Source organism: Lepidochelys olivacea, assembly GCF_965140295.1.
Source record: "Lepidochelys olivacea isolate rLepOli2 genome assembly, chromosome: 3".
NCBI classification, from domain to species: Eukaryota; Metazoa; Chordata; order Testudines; family Cheloniidae; genus Lepidochelys; species Lepidochelys olivacea.
This window is the reverse complement of record NC_140413.1, coordinates 166,367,178-166,385,336: the sequence shown is the minus strand read 5'-3', so window position 1 is coordinate 166,385,336 and position 18,159 is coordinate 166,367,178. Positions and strand designations below refer to the sequence as shown.

At 41.7% G+C, this 18,159-nt stretch overlaps 1 protein-coding gene across 2 annotated transcripts in view; it reads right to left on the bottom strand.

Annotated features, from left to right (window-relative positions):
* Positions 1–18,159, bottom strand: part of PTPN14 (protein tyrosine phosphatase non-receptor type 14) — a 175,042-nt gene that overhangs the window by 53,943 nt on the left and 102,940 nt on the right. For both annotated transcript variants that reach the window (XM_084624870.1, XM_084624869.1), the window contains one exon: positions 2,356–2,453. In XM_084624870.1, the coding sequence (XP_084480996.1) occupies positions 2,356–2,453 (98 nt within the window). The remainder of the gene's footprint in view (positions 1–2,355; positions 2,454–18,159) is intronic.

Below are 18,159 nucleotides of genomic sequence, written 5' to 3'. Positions count from 1 at the left end.
TTGGCACTCACAGCACTGCTCTTCGTCACCCACATGCAACACCCAAAGGATTATTATGATTTAAATGTTCTTAAAATAGTGCAGTTTTGAAAGTGCTTCCTAAAAATTAAAATGCTTCTTCTGAAATACGCACACACAAAAACCCCAAACAAAAACCACCCCACACCCCAAAAAAGCCACGTCTAGATTTATCTATTTGCTAAATACACAACAGCTTATAACTAAAGAATGAACTTGCTGAAAAGTTATTTTATTTTAACTGAACCAGATCAAACCCCATCTACAATATACTAGTATTTAGGAGTTGGAAATCCCCACCATAAATCACAGTAGCCAAACATTCTTGCTAAGCTTCTAGACAATTTCACATAGTACAGGATGCCAAAAATGCTGTTTCGTTTTGTTTCACCTCAGAGTTATGTTTTAAAATACACAGGGAATCAAAATGGACATAAAACACAAAGTACGCAATTAAAAATAATTGAATATATTCCAAGTCTCTTTACAGGATCATGTGCAAAAGATAAAAGACAGCAACACAATGTCATGAGTAAGCAACAAAAATGGAAGTGTCAGATGCAGCTATCTATCATGATAAAAGATTATGCAGAAAATTCGCAACAAAAGAAGTGATTATTACTCAAACCACTTACAGAGACAGGAGAACGGACAAATATATGGTAAGCCACTGGAAAGGTCCCAAACTGAGACAGTGTAATCCAATTTGGTGTCTGTCCATCACCAATTCTTGGCCTTGTACTTTAGGAAAACCTCATTAAACCATACCGAAAAGTTCAAGGTGGACATATCTTTTCAATTATACTAAAAGATTTCAGGGCAATGGTCAGAAGAAAACATTAGGATTTCTTTTTTCCTTTTAGAAAAAAGAAAAGGAGTACTTGTGGCACCTTAGAGACTAACCAATTTATTTGAGCATGAGCTTTCGTGAGCTACAGCTCACTTTGAAGTGAGCTGTAGCTCACGAAAGCTCATGCTCAAATAAATTGTAAGTGAGCTGTAGCTCACGAAAGCTCATGCTCAAATAAATTGGTTAGTCTCTAAGGTGCCACAAGTACTCCTTTTCTTTTTGCGAATACAGACTAACACGGCTGTTACTCTGAAACCTTTTTTCCTTTTGTTTTTGAACACCCAATAGGACATTAAAATAGTATTTCTACCAGCGTTGGCAAAGATCATATTAACTTACTGAATACTACTACTCTTCACCCATTCAACAGCTTTCATCCTGGGCACTCAAAGTGCTCTAAACAGGTGGATATTAGTATTCCTAAACTGAAACAAAGAGTAAGTTAATGATCTGGCTTTCAAGGTGGTGAGCATCCACAGATCTCACCAACGTCAGTAGGGATGGAAGATGCTCAGCAGATCTGAAAATCAATCCACAAGAGACTTGCAAAGGCCTTTGAGCCCGTCAGTGGCTGTCAGAGGTAGCACACAAGTTCTCTACTGCTAGATCCTTGTTCTAACCACTAGACCACACAGAAATGGAAGTGCCAGAAGGTCACAAATTAAGCTCTAGAAAATTTCATTTCAGCAACAGAATGCTCTACAGATAAGCAGAGACAGGATGGTCATATGTTCAAATAGGTTTCAAAAATGTCTAGGGACCTGTTGTACCACAAAAATCTTTTAATTTTTGAGAAGCCAGTAACCATGTTATTATTTTAATAATATTAGCTATTATTTGTATGTACAATTACCTGATTTGAACATTTACATTTGTATTCTTTTCAGCAGGCACATCTGTTGCATCAAGTTTTGAAATTCTGCCTATTAAAGTCTGAGAGATGATATAACCTAATACACATTTATTTTTCTATATTATAGGTATACTTTTCATCTCTCTCCTTACTAGGCTAAGAGTAAAATCACAATAATAAACAGCTGTAATAACCACTATTACGTACTCTATAGTACTTCTGATAGGAAGTTCCCGCTACAGCAAAGTGAATTTTTAATTAAAGGCAAAATTAAACTCAGGTTGAAAATGGAATTACACTGAAAACAAAGTTTGAAAAACAGTCAGCTCTCATCATTTTACAAAGTAGTCCACTATTATTAGAAGAAGAATCTAGATTTGTTTGTTGTTAATTCAGAAAATCCAATGTTGGAGCTGAACAGTGCTTATATAGTACCTATGATCCCAGTCCATGATTCTACACCTGAAAGTAGAAGTAATTCATCAAAAGCCCAATCCTAGTTCTACTGAAATCAGTGGAAAGACTAATGATCCTTAACATGAATTGGGCTGGGCCTAATTAGTGTCAAATGAACACTTGGAATTAACTATAGAGGGCAATGTTGGAAGAGGACTAGCAGGTAATTTAACTTTACCTTGCACAGCTAAGCCAGCCAGCCGGATCCCCTGATCCAACGAAGAACGCAATCGACCATCAAGAACATCTTTTTTCACTTGTAGGTAATACTGATACCTGTGAATAAGTGAAACAACAAAACGAGACCCAAAGTTTATATACTTGGATATTTTCTACAGAACAAAGATTGCTGAAGACAGAACATTTTTAAGCAAAGGTTGTGTACTTAAATTCTACCGTGTATGTTGCAGATGCCACACATAGAATCCTAATTATAGCACTTTAAATATATAGACTAAAATCACCAGTGTGATCCCTATCAGGACCATTGTTCCCAACTGTACAAGAGAGAGAAATCAGAATTCCATTGTGTGCTTATTGGACCACACCACAAGAGTGACAGCTTCTGGAATTGCATCCACCCATAAATTCTGTAGGTGCAACTGAGGAACGTACATCCTTGTATGCAGTGTTGTTGTAGCCATGTTGGTCCCAGGATATTAGAGAGACAAGGTGGTTGAGGTAATGTCTTTTATTCGACCAACTTCTGTTGGTGACAGAGAGAACCTTTCTGAAGAAGAGCTCTGTGTAAGTTCGAAAGCTTGTCTCTTGGAACATACATCATGATATTCCCAGATCACATGCAACAGAATGAAATTAGTCTGGGAGGAAGGCACAGACAGAATATGGAGGATAACAGGAAATGGAATTAGGCTTGGTCTAAATTTATACTAGTACAACTGTTTCTGTTACAGGTTTGATTTTTACCAAGATAGTTAAAATGTGTACAATCCTTCTAGTGTGCCTTATAGTGGTATAGCTTATCCCCCTTCCTGTATGTACAAGAACAGTTATGCTGGTATAACTGCATCCACACTAGGAGAATTGTACTGCTTTTACTATACAGAGTTAAAGCAGTAATCTGTTCGTGCAGACAAGTCCTAACAGTATTAGAAAAGATTCTTGTTCAAACTGTAAGAGCAAGTAGCTCAAAGTGCCATCTGACATTTCTGTATGCTGCATTAATCTAATAAAACCTTTCACATTCTTCTAGAGTGAACTCCTAAATCAGAACAAATGAGATTCAGGATCTTGCCACTAGACAGCACCAAAGTTCTGATGAGACCTGCATTCTCAGGATTACAGCAAGAGTGGCAATACTATAATTTGATCAAGGCAGCATTTTCAGTGTAAAGCCCATTTTCATTTCCTTAGAGAAATTCCCCTTCGAGCTGAAATTTTTCAAGTTTACTTAAAGCCCAAAAGTTGAATTTTAGGTGAAGTAGGTGAAGAAAACCTTTGCAGATAATTTTGGGTTACTAGACTTAAAAAAATAAATTAAATCAAAGCTAAATTTTCTTCACACATTTTCTTGTGCTCTGGTAACTCACAACCAGTTTCATTTTACAAATTTTGATTTGGCATGCACATAAAGACTGAAGAAAATTGAAAGACTCCCATTAATTTCAGAGTGCTCTGAACAATCTGATTGTGAGAAAGGAAAGCTTGAGCCAATGAGAATAGCACACAGCCTCTCTGCTTGGCCTTTCTACCTCCAATCTCAAATTTCACAACTCTGGGATTGTGTGGCCTGGAATTCAGTTTACTGTGCAAAACATAGATAATCTGAAATTGCAAAAAAATGGCACCAGAGGCAGGCAGAAAGACTGCCAGACTTGCCTTTGACATCACCTTAAATGGAGGTAGGGTGACACTACACTTATAATTTCACAATCTGCACACTAAATGACTTGTAGTCCATGGGAGTTTTGCCACTGAGTTCAGTGGGGCCAGAATTTCAACCACAGTTCCTGCAAAAACTAGAGACAAGCCACACTGCAGAATACACAAACAGCAGAAAATATACGATGATACCACAGTACCTGCATCAGACGTCATGACAAGATTTTGAAAAGTAACTAGTGATTTTGGGTGCCTCAAAATTCAAGACCAGTGGTCCTCAAACTTTTCACTGTCATGCCCCCCCCCGCCCCTCTCTGTGCCCCCTGATCCCCAGAGTCAGGGCCAGGAGCAGAGTTGCGGCTCCAGCAGGGGGGGAGGGGGGGAAGAGAGTCATGGACAGGGGTAAGAGGGCCGAGGCTGGGGCCACAACTAGGGTTGGGGCTGGAGCCGGGAATGGAGCTGCAGCCAGGGGCCGGGGCCAGGGTCATGGCCAGGCCATGGTTGGGGACTGAGGCTGGTCCAGAGCAGAGATGGGAGTGGAGTGGGGCTGGGTGGTGTTCCCTCCGTGCCCCCTGTGGGGGCTGGCCCAGGCCCTGCCGTGCCCCCCTGAACATTCCTCCACGACCCCCTAGGGGGCACACCCCACAGTTTGGGGACCTCTGTTCTACGTGTTTAACTTGCAACACCTTTAGAAGGCTTGATTTTAGGAAAGTTCTTAGCACCCACCTTTGTGATAACCAGGTTCCTTTATAGTATCTCACACTGAACACCCAAAAATAGGGACACCCACAAGCACGAGTCACTTTTTAAAATCTTGACCTGAATGTTTTTTACAGCACCTGTATAAGGCACTGTGTTGTGCGGTGTTGAATTGTATTAAATGGATAGCATATATTAAACCTGACTGGCTGCTGCTGGGTCTGGAGATTGGTTATTAGTTTATTTTCTAATATTTGCCAATGTTCCCGATATATAAGCACCCATGATAAAAAGAAAGAAATCCAAATAAATAAATAAATAAATAAAGCAGTAGAAATGTAACACCTACCAACCTTATTGAAAATACATACTGTTAACTCAGTATTTATTAGAGTATTCCCTTGTACTTCCCCATATTTGCTGTAGGAAATACTACAGATATGGAAGTTAGCTAACTGCAATCCTTAGTTGGGGGGCATGGATCAGTGTTCACGTCATGCTCCCCCTGTCAGTACCCAGCCTGGGCCGGGCAAGCTAATGATCCAACCAGCGACCAAATTTGGTGATGAATCCTGATCATGTGCCACTTGAGGCACATTGGGTACATGCTAAGAATCCTTATTTAGGCTCTGTTCCAAAGCCCATTGAAGTCAATGGAAGGTGGACTTTAGATCACACCCTTGGCTATCTAACGTATCTGTCAAGTTTTTAAGTACTGTCACTTTATAGTACTCTTGCACAAAGAGTTAAGTCATAGCTGCTTATGTTATTTCTACTAGGTGGTCACCATTTTCTTTATAAACCCTTATTTTCAGAATTTATAACTTGATCATAAACGTATGCTGTGGGCTGAGATTTTGGCATGCAAGGGCTCAACCTGGAACAAATTATTTGTTTATATTTACAAAACAAAAGGTCTGCTTGGACAATTTTCAGCCAATCATTTTTTTCTTTAAAAAAGGAAATTAACTGGCTCGGGATGGGTACAATTCCAAATATAGGCACTGACTCCATGGGTGCTCCGGGGCTGGAGCACCCATTGGGAAAAATTAGCAGGTGCTCCTCACCCACCAGCAGCCAAGCTCCCCCCTCCTCGCCTCCCCATCCCCGAGCGCGCCACGTCCCCACTCCTCCTTCTCCCTCCCACCCTCCTCCTAACAGCTGTTTGGCGGCGCTTAGGATTTTCTGGGAGATAGGGGGGAGAAGCGGGGACGCAGCACGCTCAGGGGAGGAGGAGGTGAAGAAGAGGCAGGGCAGGGGTGGGGACTTGGGGGTGGAATGGGGGCAGGGACTTTGGGGAAGGGGAAGAAGGGGGGTGGGGCGAGGGCGGTGCAGGGTCGAGCACCCACCAGCCAGAGGGGAATTTGGTACCTATGGTTCAAAAGCCACTTTGTTAATTTTAAAAAACACGTGTGGCATCCCCACTCTTTGATCTATTTTAAAGGAATATGAACAGCTAAGTTTAGGCCCAAAATTCCAGTCTTAGCTTTGGTTGGTGGTTGATTTTTATTTTTAAAGGGGGTTGGTTGTTGGGGGTGGCTATCAAAAGCTACCATGAAAAAAAAATGGCTATCTGAAATTAGCAAAAAGTTATAAACACAGCATTTTCTTTTTGGGTGGAAAACATTTGCTTGCAGGAGAATAATATGGATGCACAACCCCTCCAAGGGTACAGTAGAAAAATGTAGCCCTGACAGGAGCAGGGTAAAATCTAGAAGCCTGCTACAGTTGGGAGAAGCTTGTTGAGATTGAGAGATAATAAGGGGCTCCTACATCACCTTTGCCATGGGAATCATGGGAGCTCTTTGGACAAATGTTGGGACTGTTGCTGGGTGCCGACTCTGGTTCTATTCCAAGATAGGGGATGGTCATACTCCAACATGCAGAGTCCCTGGGAAATCACCAATTCCCTGACATCACACTAGATCATATGTGTTGTGAGGAAGAAGTCGTGGGCTCCACTTTCTAGGAAGGGGTGGAATAGAGGAGAGACTCCACTACCGCTCCATAGGTACAAAGCTCATCCATGCTGCAAGGCCATGGTCTGGCTCTGTGCCCGTTCTGCAGGTGAGTCAGCCTATGGCCCATAAGCTGTGAAATCCTTAGGGCTCCTTCATATGAAATTATATTAATTAAACCTTATGTCACTAGCCAAGATTATGTGTTTTTTGTTTTAACAGAAATTAAATATTCACTTAGAATCCTAGGTGAATAAAACATTTTTTTTAAATTGCTTAAATAAATATTCACTTCAGAGAAACTGTCTCAGAAAAGTAGATAAAAATATGTATTTTATAAACTTTCAACGTTTTATATGTTGGAGAAATAAGCAAATAAAATAGACAAAAACATGTTTGCTCATTGCTACAAACTGTTACACAAGATGGCAGAAATCAAGAAGTTCACAGTTATGAAGCCCTGGTTCAGAGTTATGGGGAAAGGGGAGAGAATTAAAATATGAGTTGAGAACTGAGCTTCAATCTTCTTTGCTAATTTTGGGTTAACTTTTGAGCATAGTTTTTAAAGTTTAATAAAGTCTACCGCTGTATGCCAGCCTGTAGTTAATTCCAAGGGGAATGGGAGTGGACAACAAGTCTGAACAAAACCATAATTACAAGGATATAATTTCCCACAACTCCATTAAGCAAACACAGAAAACATTACGAGTATATTTGTTTCTGTTGCTTCATCAAGTGAGTCCCGTTCTTTAAAAAGACACAAAACTGCAACAGATATCAGAAAGTATCTGAACTTTGTTAAAATACAAAACCTGCCAATAACAATATCAATCAGTTAATACCACAAAAGAGAAAAACCAAATGAGCTTAAAAACGTGGAAAAAGGGTGCAGGCTTAAAACTTCATTCCATGATACAGAGACTGTCTTAGCTAGAGCTCCGTATATCTTGAGAAACTCCAACTGACAACATAATTTTTCATTGCAAATTTAGCACAGCATATATCATCGCTATCTTTCATATTGGTTTCATTGTCATGTTTGTTTACAACATTTTTGGTTTAGTATTCGTAACATGACTTCACCTACTGGGATGCTTCAACCACCACACTCTGTCTGATGCATAACCGGTGCCCCTATTATAACAAGGAAATAATTAGGTTGCCCATTTGTTTTAGACTTTTGTTATTTTGGGTGGTGGACTTCTTAAATCTCAAAAGCAAAGTAGGGACAGGCATGGTGAATATTGGAGGAGAGATTATCCTGAGAAGTTTATGGGGGCATTCAAAGATAGCAGGGATGTGAGTCAGTCCTGCAGAGCCATATCAGTATTGGGTCCTTCCCTTTTTTTGCTACAAACCCCCAGATAGAACTCTGTAAGGAAAACATTGCATTCAAAGCACTCTGTTGATCTCTGCTTCTTGGGAGGAGGACAATGTAACTGCTGCACATATAGCGTACTGCCTCCGGTTGACAGATTTGGTTAGCAGGGCTCATGCTCCCTAAGCTTCAGAGCCTAAGCGCCAACCCAACTTGCAACTTCAATTCACTGTCTACACTGCTATCTTTAGAGCAATGGTGCCAGCCCTGTTGGCCCAAGACCATTCACCTGGGTTCGGAGGCTTGCTTCGGCGGGCTATGTAGACGTACTTATGTAGACGTACACTGCAGACAGAACCCAGGAACTCCAGTGCCAAAAATACAGCCCTTATATTTCAACTTAAACCAAATGAATATTTCAAGACTTGTGGTGCTTATAAACGGGCATTGCAGTAAGACTAGTGTAACGCCAACAGACCCCAGTCGTCAGCGAGCAGGATCGAACCAGGGACCTCTGGAGCTTAGCGCATGAGCCTCTATAGCATGAGCTAAAAGCCAACTGCCTGTTAGCTAAGGCTGTAGAGCAGACTCATTAATCTCGCCCTCTAAGTGTTCCCAGTGCCACTAGCTGGGACAGAACACCACACCCAGAAGGTGTGTGGGTTACACAAGTGCTGGAGAAGAATGGGCATTGGACAGAGGAAGCTGTACAAATCACTCAGGACCCCTCCCTCCTCTTTCTGGCTTCCAGTCCTCAGGAGATGCTACAGCAGATCTTCTATACTGTGCAAGGGATTCTCCCCAAGTGTGCGCAAATATTTGACATAGGAATAGGGCATCCCCGTAACATACATATTCACCAAGTTAGATTCAAAAAGAAAAGAAATCATGAAGAATGTTTAACTATCCAACTGTGAAGAAATGAAAACAACATGATCAGTGGCAATCAGGCTGCTTTCCTTTACACTCCTGCAACATTTGTCGGCAACAGAGAATCTAATTTCTTTGGTTAAGTCACCTAAAGAACAATAAAATATATTATGTACTGAAGGGATTCTATGATCTGTAATGTACTTTGAATATTTCTATTGTACTTGCCTCCAATGTGCATCAAAAGTGTGGGCTTCTTTGCCAGACACCTCAGTTTTGGAGGGCTGGCAAATGTTATTTCTAGTTTTTTAAAAATAAATGCAAGTCTGATTTTGCTGGGAATTTTTGCCAAGTATAAATAAATATATTAAAGAATGTTTTAAAAAGAAAGATTTTCTAAATTTGATTACATGAGATGTATTTGAAAAACAATGACAAGTTCTTGGTAGTAGCTTACAAAATGTGCATTGCTTACTCAAGAGGTACAACGCCTTTAGAATTGTCCCTAATGATGTAATTACTAGATTGACTAGCAGTTTTTAATAACTCATTAGGTACTTCTTTGGAGCCAAGCCGATCTGTTAGGTAACTGCTAAACTACATAGTTTTGTTTTTTTAAGGGAGGAAAGAAGAGAATGGCTGTAATGTTACATAGAAGCAATCAAAATCATTAAGAAAATGGAGGGAGGTAGTTTGGCCACCAGAGGCACAGTAAAGGATTTTAGCATTCAATCCTTCCGCTCTTTTACTGTTTCAGTATTTTTTAAAAAGTGATTAGATCATAATACAGACCTATCAAATTAGTAACATAATAAGCGCCACACTGGATCAAAACACTGGTCCAGCTAGTCAAGCATTCTGTCTGAGAGTGGCAAGTATCACCTTCTTCAGAGAAAGAAACAAGAAACCCTGTGTTGGGCAATCATGGAATAGCCTGCCTAAAAGGGAAGTTTCTTCTTAACAGCACGCTTACATCCCTCGGTAGAATTATTTTTTAAGTATCAGCATCTCCAATATGGATAGTCTTGTTGTCCATACCATTTAAATTGCTCTTGAAATCAATTATATCTTGTGGCAGTGAGTTCCCCAGGTTGAGGGTGTTGTGTTTTTTAAAAAGTATTTCCTTTTTTTTCTTTTAAATTCATCTGTCTTTTATATTTTCATCTTCCATGCTGATTCAATCATTGGACTACATGCTGAGAGTGCAAAGGAAGGTGCTGATGAGAACTGACTGAAATGGTGAATCTCTGTAATGTAGACAAATCTCCACCAGTCTGAGGTGATACCTATGTGAAAGAGTTTGTGGTAAGACAACAGCATCCAAGAAAGGGCAATAACTTTTCTTCACTGCAGATAGGTTTTGAAATAATAATAGAAAAAAGGGAAATGTTCAGTCCTTTCAGGCATCCAGATACAACCTTCAGCATATTAGCATAAATAGTGTTACTATCGCGTTATGATTTCTGGTCCTGGATGTGCTGAAACAGATTTTAGAAGCTGTAATTCAATCAGTATAGTTTAATTTAAAGGCACTTTAAAAATAAAAATGTATGTATTGATGATTTCATGATAGGTGAGAGTATGGCAAGCCTTCATCCCTGCCACTGGAATAATTTAGATTCTGATAACAAAATACCAGAATAACTCTAACTTGCTCCACTGGAATTGCACCAACCAATCTACCAATGGAAGCCTGAGGCTTCTGGATACTAATGACAGTCATTTATCTACTTGTGGTAGAATATCAAATACAGTAGCTGTGTTTCACTAAAGAGTAATATTTTGGAAGACTGTCATTTAGTGGAAATCTGCCACACCCTGCAACGGGGGGAAAAAAAACAAAAAAAACAAAAAACCCTCAGCAGGCTAGCCAGGAAAAACTGAAGGAAAATGAAGAGCCAGTACTGTACCCATCAGACTCCTCCCTTTAGAAACTCAAGCTGTCCATGCCAACTTTTAAGTGCAGTCATAAATAAAAGGTTCCTGGGTCAGAAAATCCTGGAGCTTGAACAGCCTCATCAAGAAATTCCAGGTTAACTGCAGTTGACAGAACAACAAACCCTGGCAAAGACAGAATCAGAATCACCTTCTAGAGCTGGGTGAAAAAAAATACACCATAACATTTCATTTTGTGAAATTAAAAAAAAACAAAAACAGCTTCTGGGAGTCTTTGGCCCTACCTACTGATACAAAAGGTCCTTGCTGGGCCAGGATTATTCCCATGACATCTGTTCACAGGACCAAAAGGGAGGATAGTTCAAATACACAACTCCTATCACCTACCTCTGCCTACTTCAACTCTTTAGAGGCATCTGTTTGCAAACCTGCTATTGTAACTCTTCTCAGAAGGGCTTTTTCAGGGTCAGTTGGGGAATTTCCTTGGAATTCTGGTTGCATCTCCAACCCTTAAAGCTGAGAGGATCCACTGGGTCAACCCTCTCCCGCAGGCTAGCAAATATCTCATGCAGTAAATCTGCCAACTGGACTTTGAGGAGGGGAACCTCCAAGCAACCAAAAAACTATCCACAGTTATAGGAAAGTGGCCTACTGAAAAGGAGATTTGTGTGGGGGATAGCAGAAGATGAACGACTTCGATTAACAGAGATGCCAACTTCACAGAGAGTCACATTCCATTCATTTCAGGGGGTGTTTTGTGGGCATATGTTCAGATAATATAAACTGTTAGCTGACCTACTCATATTGCCAGTAGCAATAAGAAACATATGCAAAGACAAGTTACCAGACCAAACTGATTCAAGCTCCCAAAAAAAAGATGCTGAATATTTTTCAAATTGAGACCCAGCTACAATATAATCACTTATCTAAAGGCAGCAGAATGTGAAAACCCTAGCACATTTAATTAAAGTTATATTCTAATAAAAAAATAGTGCTGTACTGCTCATGTTACTTGCAAGCCCCATTTGCTCAATTTACTACTAAAAAGTTGTTCTTATTTATGCATTCTAAAAAAGACTGCCAATCCAAATTTCAGATCTACTGTATTTTGTTCCATGCTATACATAAGCACCACCAGATTACAAACAAAAACATGCATTTCAGGCATCATGGGCCCAATTCTGCTCTCCTACTACTGTAAACCAGAAGTAATTCTAAGGAAATCAACAGAGTCAAATTGGTGTGAGTGAGAAGAGAATCAGGCATTCAAGAAAGAAAAAAGTATAGACATTGGGATTTGGAACTGGATTTGAAATTTTTCTTGTGTAAACTGCTAGTTCAAATCCAGCCAAACTCACTGGGGATCAAAAGTTGTTGCCGTTTGGTGGTCAATGTGAATTGAATTGCTAGTGAAATTCCTAGTAGTCAGACGCCAATCATTATCACATTCAGCATCTTTGCTGGCTGTGTTTGGAAGTGAATTGTGGCTAGGTAAGTGGTGTAGGGCTTTGGTTGTGTGGAACATAGGTTCACCTTCTGTGGGGAGAGAGGTCTATATAGTCTGGATAGCTTCCACCTCAGTAGATAGGGGACCAATCTCTGTGGCGACAGGCTGTCTAGAGAGGGCTAAACCAATGTATCTCAAATGTGGCCACTGTGGCTATGTGCAGCCACCAGGGGCTTTTCATGCAGCCACGACCTTCTGGGTGGTGATTTGGGTTGTGGGGAGGGAAGAAGTGGCCCCTCCCCTGGGGCTGCCAGCAGGGGCTGGGTCTTGCCCCATCTGGAAACACAAACACTGGCGGAGCAGGCAGCCAGTGAGTTCCCCACCGTCCTGGGGACAGAGGGGTCGGGCTCAGCCCTGGCATGGCAGGCAGCAGGCTCCAGCCACAGGGCTTCGGGCACCATCTCCAGGCCCCGGGGTCCATTCCCAGGCCCCATCCCCTGGGCGCAGGGCTTCAGGCTCTGGCCCCTGGCTGTGCGGCAGTGGGCTCTGGCCCCATGCTTACCCCCACCCCATCACCCCTTGCCTCCGCTGCCTCCCTCAGCCCCCCATCCATTCACCTATTACCCTGGCCCTCCTGTTTCCCTACGCACCCCCCATCCAGGGCTTAATTTGTCCCCTGGCATGCCGAGGCTGAGTAAGTGTGCTATGAAAAGTGATATTTGTATGTTTGTTAATATCACTTTTCACAGGAGACTTAGTAGGTAGCTGGGTGGTTGTGAAAAGTGATATTAACATACAAGTATCACTTTTCACAGCAGCAGACTTACTAGCCAGCAAGTCTAAAATAAAAAAAAACAACCAAAAAAGTAAAAGAAACAACAACAAAAGACAAGAATGGGCAAAGCACCTTATTTGTGTTTCTATTCTGTTTAGATTCAGTAAAGACTAGAGTCAACTGTACATTATTTTTAATACCGAGTCTTCACAAAACCCCTAAAAAAATAAATTACAATGATTTGGCCATAAATGTGCATATTTATTTGTTTTTCCTCTGAGGCGACCAAAAAATTTGTTGAGAGAACCCCGGGGCTAAACTAATAGCAAAAGGGAGGGTAAAAAGAAAAAAGATAAGAGGACTTAGCACAAAATTGAGATGCTGAGAACAAATTTAATCAAGAAACTACGAAGAGAGGAAATTCCTGAATTGCCTATACACCAACGCTAAGAGTGTGGGTAAGAAACAAGAGGAACTGGAATCACTCATTTATGAGCGTAAATTGAGTCTAGCTGGCATTACTGAAACCTGGTGGGATGATTTGCATAACTGTAATGTTAAAATCAATGGTTATAAAGCTATTAGGAAGGACTGAGTTGGCAAAAGGGGGATGGGGAGTAGTGCTCTACATAAAAAATGGCATTACCTATTTCCAAGTCACTGATAACTCAGAAGAAAATTATCTTGAATGATGATGAAGCAATGTCTTAACAGATAAAGCACAAAATACAGTACAAGTTGGTCTCTGCTACAGACCACCAAATTACACTGAGGAACAGGATGACTGCCTGCTTACGCACCTATCTATAAAGTGAAGGGAGAGGGGGGAGAACTGTGTGTAGGGGTTGCTGTTTAATCTCACAAACCCAAACACCCTTGTCACACCCCTTCCCCAAGGCCCCACCCCGCTCACTCTATCCCCCCTCCCTCCAGCACTCGGTCTCCCCCACTCTCACTCACTCTCTTTCACCGGGCTGGTACAGGGGTGCAGGCTCTCGGCTAGGGGCGAAATTTCCAGAGTGTGGGTGGGGACTCCACGCTGAGCCTGGGGCAGGGGTGCAGGAGGGGTGTGGGGTGCCAGCTCTGGGAGGGATTTTGGGTGCAGGAGGGAGCTCCAGCTGGGGCACAGGGTTGGGGTGGTCTCTCAGGGCTGGAGCAGGGGATTGGGGTGCAGGAGGGGGTGCGGGATGCAAGCTCTGGGAGGGAGTTTGGGTGTGGGAGGCAGTTTGGGGTGTTGGTTCCAGGAGGGGGCTCAGGGCTGTGGTGAGGGAGGTGGTGAGGGCTCCAGCAGGGCGGCACTTACCTTCGGTGGCTCCCGGTTGGCAGCATAGCGGGACTAAGGCAGGCTCCCTGCCTGCCCTGGCCCCACGCTGCTCCCGGAAGCGGCTGGCATGTCCCTGCAGCCCCTGGGGGGGCAGGGGGCTCCGCACGCTGCCCCTGCCTGCAGGCACTGCCTCCACAGCTCCCATTGGCCGCAGTTCCAGACCAATAGGAGCTGCAGAGTCGGCGCTCGGGGTGGAGCAGCGTGTGGAGACCCTCTGCCCCTGCCCCGCCCAGGGCCGCAGGGACGTGTCCGTCACTTCCTAGAGTGGCGCGGAGCCAGGGCAGGCAGGGAGCCTGCCTTAGCCCTGCTGTGCCACCAGACTTTTAGCAGCCTAAAATCTCCCAATTTGGCTTCAGTAGCCGCTGGAAGATAGAGCCCGATTCCGGGAGACTCCAGGTGAAACCGAGAAGGTTGGCAACCCTAACTGTGTAATCATGGGGAACTTTAATTTGAGTGTCATATGCTGGAGATCTCATGCTGCCAGTACTTTAACGTACTTGGAATTTCTAAATATTATAGATGACAATTTTCTAACTCAAAAAGTGCTGAAGCCAACACAGGGGAATTCTATATTTGACCTTGTCTTAATAAATAAAGAAGAACTGATCACAGAACTAACGGTTAATGGTAGCTTAAGTAGAACTGATCTTGACTTGATCACATTTTACAATGTACAAGCAGAATAAATTCCAGAACAGTTATTTATATACTTGGTGATTTAATAGGGACAGTTTCATAGAGCTGAAAACAATTATGAGCCAAATCAATTGGGAGAAAGAATTGAATCAGAAAAATGTGAATGATAATTGGGAATCATTTAAGTATATGTCTCTAGATGCCGAAAAGCCACAACCAAGGAAGAAAGCTATGCTGGTTAAAAAAACAACCTCGTTTAGAGGGGAAGTAATGAGCATAAATCAAAAATTAGGAATTGTAGAAAACTGATAAGGGAAGCCAAGAGACACAAGGAGAAATCTATGGCCAGCAGAGTTAAGGACAATAAGAATAGGTTTTTTAAAATATACTAGGAATAAAAAGAATCTTGACAATTGTACTGGTCACTTACTACATGGAAGTGGTAGCATTATCAACAATAATGCAGAAAAGGCAGATGCTCAATAAATACTTTTGTTCTATATTTGGGGAAAAACAGATGATGCAAACTCATCGTTTATGCCTTCCATTTCACTAGTATCTCTGGAATATATTAAACAGAAGCTACTGAAGTTAGACATTTTTAAATGAGCAGGTTCAGATAACTTGCATTCAAGAATTTTAAAAGAGCTGGCTGAGGAGCTAGCTAGGCCATTAATGTTGATTTTCAATAAGTTTTGGCACACTGGGGAAGTTCCAGAACACTGGAAGAAAGCTAATGTGATCATTTTTTTTATGTGTAAACAAGATGACCCAGGTAATTATAAGCCTGACATTGATCCCAGGCAAGATAATAGAGCAGCTGACACAAGTCTTGATTAATCAAGAACAAAAAGGGGATAATGTAATTAATGTAAATCTATTTATGGAAAATAGATCCTGTGAAACTAAATTTTTTAAATGAGATTACAAATTTGTTTGACAAAAATAATAGCGTTGGCGTAATATAAAGACTTCTGTAAGGCATTTGACTTAGTACTGCAGGACATTTTGATTAAAAAAATAGAACATAAAATTAACATTCATTATGTGTATTAAAAAATGGATAACAGGTCTCAAAATAAAACTAAACTGGGAATCATCAGAGTGGATCTGTTTCCAGCGGGTGCCACAGGAATTGGTTCTTCGCTCTATGCTATATAACACCTTTGTCAATGACCTGGAAGAAAATATAAAATCATCACTGATAAAGTTTGAAGATGACATGAAAACTGTGAGAGTGGTAAATAATAAAGAAGACCGATCACTGAATCAGAGTGATCTAGATCACTTGGTAAACTGGGTACAAGCAAACAATATGCATCTTAATATGGCCAAACGTAAATGTATACTTCTGGGAACAAAGAATGTAGGGACTTACAGGATGAGGGAGTCTATTCTGGGAAGCAATGACTCTGAAAAAGATTTAAGGGTCATGGTTCATAATCAGCTGAACATGAGCTCCCAGTGTGATTCTTTGGCCAAAAGAGCTAATGCAATCCTGGGATGAATAAACAGGGAAATCTTGAGTAGGAATAGAGAGGTTATTTTAAGTCTGTATTTGGCTCTGATGAGACCTCTGCTGAAATACCGTGTCCAGTTCTGGTGGTCCACAATTGAAGGATGTTGATAAATTGGAAAAGGGTCAGAGAAGAGCCACAAGAATGATTAAAGGATGAGAAAACATGCTTTATAGTGACAGACTCAAAGAGGTCAAACAAACAAACAGAGAAGTTTATGGGGCAATTTAAATTACAGTCTGTAAGTACCTACATGGGAACAAATATCTAATAATGAGCTCTTCAATCTAACCCAGAAAGATATAACATGAAGTGGAAGCTAGATAAATTCAGACTAGAAATAAGGTATAAATTTTTTTTAACAGTGAGAGTAATTAACACTTGGAACAACTTACCAGGGTTCTTGGTGGATTCTCCATCACTGACAATTTTTAACTCAATATTGGATGTTTTCCTAAAAGCTATGCTCTAGGAATTATTTTGGGTAAGTGCTCTGGCCTGTTCTATATGAGATGTCAGACTAGATGATCCCAATGGTAATTTTTGGCATCAGAATCTATGGCCTGGTCTACAGTACGTGATTATTTTGGAATTAGCTGAGTTAATTTGAAATGAAACTGATTCCGTCCACACGACCAAACCAGCTTTTTCGATTTAAAGGGCTCTTTAATCTGATTTCTGTACTCCACCTCAGCAAGGGGAGTAGCGCTAAAATCGAGATCGCAGTTCTAGGTTACAGGTACTGTGGACTCAATTCAACGTTATTGGCCTCCGGGAGCTAGCCCAGAATGCTCCCTTGTGACCGCTCTGGACAACACTCTCAACTCCGATGCACTAGCCAGGTAGGCAGAAAAAGCCCCAGGAACTACTGAATTTCATTTCCTGTTTGGTCACCATCAGCACAGTCCACCATCACAGGTGACCATGCAGAGTCCACCATCACAAGAGACCACGCAGGCCTGAATTCGCAGACGAGCTCCAGCATGGTCCGAACGGGAGGTACTGGATCTCATTGCAGTTGGGGAGATGAATCTGTTATGGCAGCACTACGTTCCAAAAAAAAAGAAACAAATACATACACTAAAGTCTCCAGGACCATGACGGAAAGAGGCTACTACAGGGACACAGAGCAGTGTTGTACAAAAATCAAGGAGCTCAGGCAAACGTACCAAAAAGCCAGGGAGGCGAACGGGCACTCTGGGTCACAACCCCACACATAAAAAGAAAAGGAGTGCTTGTGGCACCTTAGAGACTAACCAATTTATTTGAGCATGAGCTTTCGTGAGCTACAGCTCACTTCATCGGGTGCATACCGTGGACACTGCAGAAGACGTTATATACACACAGAGACCATGAAACAATACCTCCTTCCACCCCACTGTCCTGCTGGTAATAGCTTATCTAAAGTGATCATCAAGGTGGGCCATTTCCTGAACAAATCCAGGTTCTCTCACCCCCTCACCCCACTCCAAAAACCACACACACAAACTCACTCTCCTGCTGGTAATAGCTCATCCAAAGTGACCACTCTTCCTACAATGTGCATGGAAATCAAGGTGGGCCATTTCCAGAACAAATCGAGGTTCTCTTTCCCTGTTTGCTGTAGAGGATGTTGATTAAGAATGAGCCCTCAAATATGGATACTCTCATAAAAAACCAACCTTCTACACAAACTTCCTCGTGGCTGGATTTTACTAAAA